General features: G+C 25.5%; 1 protein-coding gene across 2 annotated transcripts in view; it reads right to left on the reverse strand.

The window, feature by feature from the left end:
• Positions 1–4,134: 4,134 nt before the first annotated feature.
• The window catches only part of LOC106789636 (lysosomal alpha-mannosidase), a 7,067-nt gene continuing 1,651 nt past the window's right edge, over positions 4,135–9,550 (reverse strand). Inside the window, exons 6-17 of one of the 2 annotated variants that reach the window (XM_014754024.1) lie at positions 9,380–9,516; positions 8,029–8,162; positions 7,466–7,679; positions 7,145–7,341; positions 6,859–7,055; positions 6,546–6,748; positions 6,214–6,427; positions 5,780–5,897; positions 5,391–5,667; positions 5,075–5,320; positions 4,628–4,777; positions 4,135–4,534 (exon numbers count right to left, since the gene is read on the reverse strand). In XM_014754024.1, the coding sequence (XP_014609510.1) occupies positions 4,310–4,534; positions 4,628–4,777; positions 5,075–5,320; positions 5,391–5,667; positions 5,780–5,897; positions 6,214–6,427; positions 6,546–6,748; positions 6,859–7,055; positions 7,145–7,341; positions 7,466–7,679; positions 8,029–8,162; positions 9,380–9,516 (2,312 nt within the window). In that variant the 3' untranslated portion in view covers positions 4,135–4,309. Of the gene's footprint in view, positions 4,535–4,627; positions 4,778–5,074; positions 5,321–5,390; positions 5,668–5,779; positions 5,898–6,213; positions 6,428–6,545; positions 6,749–6,858; positions 7,056–7,144; positions 7,342–7,465; positions 7,680–8,028; positions 8,163–8,832; positions 8,967–9,379; positions 9,517–9,550 lie in introns of both variants that reach the window. The other variant, XM_014754023.1, reaches the window with a different exon arrangement.

Here is a 9,550-nt window from a genome sequence, read left to right on the forward strand (position 1 = left end):
AGATGATGGACCATTCCATCTCTTTGGGACACCAAATTTGTGTCCGTATCGTCTTAAAGATGCATATGTGTTTAGTTAGAGTCAAAAATATTACAATCTTTATATTATTCAATTTTAAAGCTTAAATAACGTTCGATAAATATTACAATAATATCTCTTTTCTTGTTTCGTCTTTAGGATTTTTCACTGTGATTGTATTTTATTAAATTTGCTATTTTTCTTTTCCATAAGTATTTCATAATAATTATTACATATTATTTTTTTTTAGTAACTTAATATTTGTACTTTTTCCTTTTTATATATATATTTTATGTAAATGTAAAATCACGCGTTTAAATTAATTTTATTGCAACGGTTAATAGAGATTTTTTATTAAAATAAATAGAGAATTTAATTGAAAAATGCATCTGCGAATGGGACGATTTATATGTTAGGCTATTTTATCAATTGATTGTATGATTAATATAGTTTTCTTTTTGTTACAGGTGATCATCGTTCGATTTGACATCAGACCTTTTTCATTTTCTTGCATTTCGTTGCTTTTTTAAATATATGTCTAATTGCATTCCTGAAGGTACACACATATGAACTCTTCATATGAAATAGAATTATTTAAAATACTATAACAAATGTAACTTCAAATATTTGTAGAGATGTACCAAAGATATTGAATATATTTGTTAACCAAATTTTTAATCAATGAACATTTTTTTTTCAGGTGTAAGACATTAATGGTTCTACGTATATTAGTTGAATTTTATAATAACATTTTTTACTAGCCTAGAATCACATTATTATTTTTTTTCTTGGGATCCGTTTATTCATTACATCTATAGAAACTAATTACATTATAATGTTTTTTTATTTCTTTGATATATTTATAAGTACCAGGAATTCAAAATTGTTCAATGTCGTAAAGTTTTTTACTTATCATCATATGTTTTTGTTATTTTTTTATCAAAATCATTAATTAATATAATCTTTACAGATTTACTAATAATTAAAATTGTATCGATCCTACATATAATTTACTTTTTACTGTATACGATGTTGCTTTCTATGAATTAAATTGTATAGGTATAATTTTTAGTTTGCTTGAGTGATTATTTCTAGAAAATTGATCGAAAGTATTTAATCCGTAAGAAATATGACAAAAGCAGTTATCATTGTCAAACGATATGTTATTAATTTTGTTATCCATAATATTACTTTCATCTTGAACATTTTCTTCGTTCAGGTAAGAATCTTTGGTTTTTAAACAAAAGTATGTATCACAATTTGAATTCATATCGAATTTATCGATCTCTTGACACGATTTTTGTTTTAATTTTTCTACGACAGACATAGGACAAGTATCACGAATACAAAAAGTACTCTTCAAAATTTGCAATATTTTCATTGTTTGCAAAGTTAATTTATTTTTGGATCCTTTCGTTCTATCCGTTTCACTCAAAGAACCTTCGTATGAAAGAAATCATATATTTTAAATTAAAAAATATTTAATATATAAATATTAACTTTTTTTTTTTTTATATATTAGTTACACTCATAGGATAATTTACTTTTAGAAGACCACGGTATAGTTAAAGCAGCATCAATTGCATGAGCCCATTCATCGATAGAATCTATTTTGATAATAATAATTTAAAAAACATTTTTCTGTTAAACAATGAAATATATTTAGATATGTTTAAAAATATTTAAAATTTACCTTTAATATTTATTCTCTCTTTTGGTTTTAATGGAACATTAATTGTTGTTACTGATCCTGAATTAGATTCATTTGAAAATTGAGTTCTACTACTTGTTATTGATTTTTTTTCTGTAATACTAGAAGATACTCGATCAATTTCTATATCGATAGGACTATTAACAATGTTACATGGTCTGTAAGCTAAAAGTATATCCTGTGTACGTAATATTTGTAAATTTTCATTGAAATCTTTATCCTTTGTTAGAAAAGAGTCACACATATAACATTTAGAATGTTTTAAACAAAGGCAACTATAACTTTCAATAAGTTTCTTAAGTTTTGTTACTTCACGTATTCCTGATATACTTGTCTGTGTATAAACACTCAACGTTTTCTTTTTTTCCATCAACTTAGCTATCTTTTTTCTTCTTTTATCTAAGATCTGTTCGATTAGATTATCTATATCGAAAGAATATTTTGTTAATTATGCAAAACTTATAATAATTAATATATACGAATTTAAATCCCATATAAAAATTCCTTAAGATTAGTTTTCTTAATTATTACAACTAGGATTAAAATTATAAAAAAAAAAATAATTATTACCGTGCGATTGATTCCTTATTTTTTCTATTTCAATACCAATTTTAATTGATTTATTAATCGTATCTCGAAGAATAGTTTGAACAATTTGTTGACCATCGTTAAATACTATTTCGCTAATTGATTTTAACAAATCATCGATGACTTGTAATACAATGATCGATGATTCCAATGGGTCAACGACAATTGTTAATTTTAATTTACGTAAAACATCTTCATTCTTTTCGTCGACCTTGTAACTAGCCAAAGTTTGAATATTTTGATCCCTAGGAGGGTACCTGATTATTTCAACACCCTTTTCGATAATTTCGTCAATAATATCGTCAATTAAGATTCTAGTTTCAACAGCTTTGTTCAAACATTCGTTTATAATATCATAAACCAAATTTTTATTAGCATGATAATCCGTAAGTAATTCGGTATTTGAAAGTTTAGGTTCGCATGTTAATTCAGTTTGAGTTTCGTTGTCTATCACAATTTTATTTATGGTTAAATCGTATTTAATTAAAGTTTCAGTATAATTTTCGATCGTATTAACGGGATAAGAAAGACTCGTAGGATCTAAAATCCAAAATGTACGTTCTTGTAAATGATAAATAATATCAGATATCAAATCATTCAATTCGGTTTGCAAATAATCATCTTCGTTCCATATAAAATCAATCATATCTTTGATCATTTCGTTATCGTTAATATCAATTTTTAATATTTCCGTAACAATTTCTAGGTTTGTATTTGGATCAAACGTTAATTTAGTTTGTATTGCACGTGTAGTTTTTAATTCGGGTATTGGACCATCTCTCATAGATGCTGTGTATAAATATTTATCTTATTATTATCTTCATTATTATTGTTTTGTTTGTTTTTTTTTTGTTCACATTATACTCTCATAAATATTCATATTAATTAACCCTTTTTTGAGTGTTATTTTATTGTATTTTATCAGATGAAAATAATATTGCGAGAAAGAAAAATTATAATTATTAAATATAATTTATTAATATTAATAATAAACTATTTCATTCGTAGAAAACATTTCGGTTAAAAGTATTCAGCATTCAAAGGGTTAATAAATAAATATTATTATCATTATTATTTACTCATAATATCTTTATAATATTTGATGGTAGGACATGGTGTACTCATATACAATGTCTGCGAAATCTGATCTTTGTATCGTACTGGAATATCAACGACCGATAATCCTTGCAAATAAGTTTGAATTTCTGCGTGTGAGATATTTTCATCTTCCAATTCGTCAATATCCACGAGATATTTTGGAGTTAATGGTCGTCTGTAAATAAAACTATCGGTATTTAAATCCAATGATGTATTACCTCTCGCAGACACCGAGATAATTGTTTTAATTTCTCTCAATACTGCATCATCTTCTGGTGTTATCGTTATCAATGTTTGTGCCCACGAATCTTCATCTTTTTCTTGAAAATTCTACGTATATTTAATTATTTATTTAAATATATATATATATATATATGGATATTTAATTACATATATGTACATATAAATAAATAAATATTATAATATATGTATTATCATTATATATATAAGGGATATAAATTATATTTTTTTTTTTATTTTTGTTTTTACTTCCACAGAAAAATTATTTTGATTTTTATAACGTGACATCGTAGTATAGATGAAAATAATTACAAATTTTATACAATTTTTTTTCTCACTGAAATACGAACTTTCAAATGAATATCAATGGAAATATCATTTGTCATATTTTATGGAGGTTAAGATAAATAATAATGAAATAAATTGATTTACACATCTTTTTTTATTGGCTTTCGTATAAAAATGTATCGATTTTTTTGTTCACATTGAATATATATTATATTGATTAAATGTAATATTTTATTATAACATATTATTTAAATCTCGCGATAAGTATATTTTATTCATGACGTAATACAAATTTTTGTTCATACACATGTACTTTATATTATTTATATAATATGTATATGTACATAATAATGAATTTTCATTAAATTAATTATATGATACTTCTAAAATGAAAGTACGTATTTCCATAGGTTTTAAATGTACATTAATTGCACCTTCTCGAATTTCAATAGGATCGAACGTATCTTTGAAATCGTTTAAAATATCGTTCGTTTCTGAATTCCATTTCAAACGATTGTTATCTTCTAACCATTGATTTGCACCCAATGTTGTTTCCTTAATCGACGTTATTTTGAAGGATGCGAATAAATCCTGTAAAAAAAGAAAGATTCGAAGAAATCGTATGAGATAATAATAATAATTATTACAAATAAATATTTCATTTTGTACAATTGTTCTATTTACTTTAATATTAACATCTACTGGCGCAGACCATTGCATAGCTTCACCTGCTTCGAATAAATGTTCAAGTCTTAATAAAATAGTATCATTTTTCCATGGTTCTAATGTAAGTAAATGAACATTTGGTGGTAACGCTTTAGCCAATCCAGATTTCTATAAAATAATATATTATATTATTTATAAATAAATACGTGTTGTTAAGAGAAAAAACAAAAAGAATTAAAATTGTTATATATTAATATATAAGTCTCAAAGGGAATTATAGACGGTTAATAAATCTGATGAACAATTTATTTTGTATTATTTTTATATTATTTGAACTAGTTCAAAATAAATTGTTCATTAGATTTATTAACCGTCTATAATTCCCTTTGAAACTTATATATTAATATATTTTTTGGACAAGAATATTGATAATTAAATTGTTATATATATATATATTTAACATACTTTCAATGCATTAGTATTACGCCAATTGTCAATATTTGTTTGTGTCAGTGGTGTAACGAAGATAGATGGACGAAGTGCTAATTCTAATGTTAATTTTTTCTCTTTCAATGTAAATGCATCAAGATTTTTGGTATTACCACCATAAACGTAATGAATACCGCGTACTACCAGACCAGTGTTGTAAGCAACTTCGTTCAAAGCTTCACCAACACCGAATGCATCGTCGTTTAATAATCTTCTATGTATCTGTAAAGATATTTATTTGATTAATTCATTTTCAAACAACAACGACGATATTCATTTATTTAATATTCACCATTAATTCTAATTCTCCGTTCTTCATGCTGGTACCACCTTGAGAACGATCAGTAAAAACGCTAAATTTCAATGGTTTATTTTTATCCTTCAAATACATTTTCGTAGTTACGGGATAATAATTTCCAGCAATTGGTTCGTATAATCTTAAATTCCACGTTGGTCTATGATCTCGTTTACGTTTCAATGTTTCACGACCATTACTATCCGTATAAAATTCACCATTGGAATTAAGATTACTCGTATACTTCGTAACTATTTCTTTACCTTGTTTGTCGCTGTTAAAATAAATATTGATAAACAATATTTCTATCATTTTATATTAAAAAATCGTTTATATATATATATATATATTATTAAAATCAAATAATAATAATTATTATTATTTACTCGATGGGAATAGGACCAATTAGCCATTCGAATTCAATACGTTCCTCTTGTTTATAAACTCTGACAACTTGGCTGATCCATTCGTTAACATTTTGATGAATTTCTTCTACCAAAGGACCTGAAACAAATGTTTTTGAATTAATTTCAACTTTTGTTATATAATTTTTTGTTCCCCACTATGTATATATAAATGCATTATGCATTACGGTTGCCTATCATCAGGAGTTTTGTGCATTCATGTATTTATATACGACGGTTGCCTATCATCAGGGGTTCTGTACATTCATATACTTATATATGACGGTTGCCTATCATCAGGGGTTCTGTGCAATTCATGCACTTATATATGACGGTTTCTTATCATTAGGAATTTGTTACTATTATGTTGTTTATTAAATTTACTAATTGTAAGTGAACTTTGAAGATAAATTTACCTTTAACTATGGTGTAATCTCTCTCGTATACAAAATTATGGATCTCTGAAGTTTTCGGTCTAAAGATGTAAGCACCGGATGATCGATTTTCATATACTTTGTTATTACCTTCTGCTCCTTCATAATAATGAAATGATTGAACAAAATTCATGTCACTTTGATCGTTATATTGTACAGCTATATGACCAGAATCGTCAACGGTTATTGTGTACAACTAAAATAATAATATAATATTATCGTTTAATTTATATAATATGAAATATAATTAAGAGAAAATACTTAAAATACTTAAAAAAAAAAAATAACAAAGTGTTAAACATTTGTTAACTCACGTCTCCTCCTATGAAGTTAGTTGATTCACCAAGCGTTTCTTCTTTCATATCAGATTTTGCACTTATTTCATATGCTTTGTAACCCAACGGTGGCAAATCATTAACCCGAAACACTAATTCTTTAGTTGCTTTACTTTCTCTTCCTGGTATTTGTAAAACTCTTTCAGGTATCGGTACAATTTGCGATACGATTTTGACATTATCTGTTGTTAATTTAATTTAATTTAATTTTACAAAATTATATTTAATCGTATATCTCAATTATTCTCATAAAAAAAAATAAGAAAGGTCCGTTTAAAAAAAAATGATCTACCTGTCGAGTCCAATACTTCATAAGAATTTCCATTAACTGGTAAACGAACGTAAGTAGAAACTGGCTGACTTTGTGAATTGTATATTATCACTGCAAAATCTGAACTATTTTCTGTATAAACGCAAGAACTTATGTTCAATTCTAAACAAGAATAGGTTTTCCATTCTAACGTTGAATTTTCTTGATTAGACCATTTGCTGTTAGAAATAAAAATGGAAACAAAATATTAGATTGTTGTAAGACAGAATGTTAAATTAAAAAAAAAAACAATAATGAATAAAATTACTAAATAGATTTAGCTGCGATATTTTCGTTATTGAACACGTTCTCATACAACAAACGAGCATAATCATCTGCAACCAATTGTTTTTCCGTTCCAGTAACTGCATCGTGATGTTGCATGACACCCATAGCTTCACGGAATTGTTCCAATTCTTTTTCATTTTCCTTCAATTTTGCCAATACGGATAATTGTTTGCTCATCTGTTTAAATCAACATATTCTTATAATTCTGATATATATATATATATATGTTTGTATTTTAAAATTAAATATTGTAATTGTTTCAACGGGAATAGAATTAATTGAAAAATGTTTTAATCCTTACTTGTAACAAATTGTTTCCCATTCTTTCGAAATATTTTATCGTTGGCCTTGAAGTAAAGTATCCTGTCCAATAAGCATGAGGATCGCTTGCATATGGAAAGAAATCATCGGATTTTGTTGGCCAATTAATATTTGAATCGTGCAATGCTTTCAAATAACATGATGGTGTTGAGTAAATTAAATTAACCGTTGATCCATTTAATTCGTTTCCATATCTACAACATATGAAAAAATTAATTATTTCAATATTTTAATATTATTTTATATTATATATATACAAATATATATTTAATATATTATGTTAAATTAAATGTGAATGAGTTTATTTTTAAATATTATTTTATGCGTGAGAACAAAATTTTATTCGTATATATAAATCATACAGTAATATATATTTTTATATATTATATTATATAATATATAATATTTTACACATGCAATATAATAATTATATTTTTTTCTTTTTTTTACCTTGTATTTCATTTGCAACGGGATATCAGTTTTTTTGGTTTAATATAAAGCGTCGTTTAACGGGATGAAATTGAAACGGCAAAACAAACTTACTTGATTAATTTGTCTAAATTGTTGAACCACATTTCTGCATGTTGATAATTAAAATCGTCTCCCATGGTGATGATAACATTATTAGTATTGTAAAATTTCGCTTGAAATAATACATATGCCAAGAAGTACTCCACCTGTTAATAGGCCCATGATTTCTTTACTTACCAAAAATCAGATGAAACAATCTTCCATCCCAAATGCAATATTTTAATAAATTTTGTTTGTTTTTTTGTTTAAACGTTTATTCGCAAACGTTAACGTTACAAATCATTTGCTTTTACATAATTTTGTTACATTACTATTGGAATAATTGTTTCTGACATATAATTTAAACAAATATTACAATCTCACATTTGTTATTCGCATAATTTCAAATGAATTATTGATTTCATATTACATGCATCATGCACTTACAAAAAAAAAAAATACTGTTTTCTATGTAAGATTTGTTTTAATAATTGTTAATTCCAACGATGTTATTTTGTAAAGATTTGTAATGAAATCAAAAAATTTGTTAACGTTGTTGAAATGATGCTGCTCTAATGAATTTTTCAAAACAAAATTTTAACTCGCATTTCAAAATATATATCTTTTTTTTTTAAATCGATATAATAATACGAGTAAAACGTGTTACGTGTGTTTAACGATTGATAATAAAAGCAAATAAAAATTGTGTCAATCGATATGAATGATTTACACACATACACATACAGACAGACAGACAGACAGACACGCATCAACACATACACACACACACAAGCATAAGTTTAAATCTGTGATAAGAAACATCGAAGTTGTTAGTACCTTATCAACTTGTCCAGATTCGTGAAGTACATTTCCGCCTGTTGATAAGTGAAATCTCCTCCCATTGTTAATATAATATTATTTGTACGAAAATGTTCTGCTTGTTCTTTCGCGTATTCTAGATAATCGTTTATCTAATTTCAACAACAACAAAAAAAAGAAGCAAAAGTTATATATCGTTATTATCTTATTTTTTTAATCTGATATAAGATATATTAAAATAAAATAAACGTTAATTTGTTTTTCAATATGCATAAATCTTGCAGCAGCATTAACAACAACAACAAGAATATAAATATTCTAATTTATAGAAAAAAAAATAAAATATTTTTTCCATTGTAATTATAAGTTGATCATTTAATCGTAAAGAACAATACTTTTAATAATTTATATCGATTGCAATGTGAATATACAAATATTTCTTGTTTTTCTTCATATAATATTTTTAGTTTTATCATAATGTTAGTTGACACAATTATTCCAATAATTTAGTAATTAATAAAAATGAAATAATATAATTACATGGATATAAGAAATAATTACGTACTTTCTTGGGAACGTTATAGTCTGGGCTATCAGGGTCATCAATTACTGGTTCATCGTCACATAATACATCAAAGCAAAAACCAGGCGGTGGACTGTAAGTGTTAAACATAGCACCAGTAAACAAGTTCGCACGATCACCTAAGTAAAAAGAAAAATATATATATATATATAT

The sequence above is a fragment of the Polistes canadensis genome, unplaced genomic scaffold, assembly GCF_001313835.1.
Source record: "Polistes canadensis isolate GaletaPanama2010 unplaced genomic scaffold, ASM131383v1 scaffold_193, whole genome shotgun sequence".
Classification (NCBI taxonomy): domain Eukaryota; kingdom Metazoa; phylum Arthropoda; class Insecta; order Hymenoptera; family Vespidae; genus Polistes; species Polistes canadensis.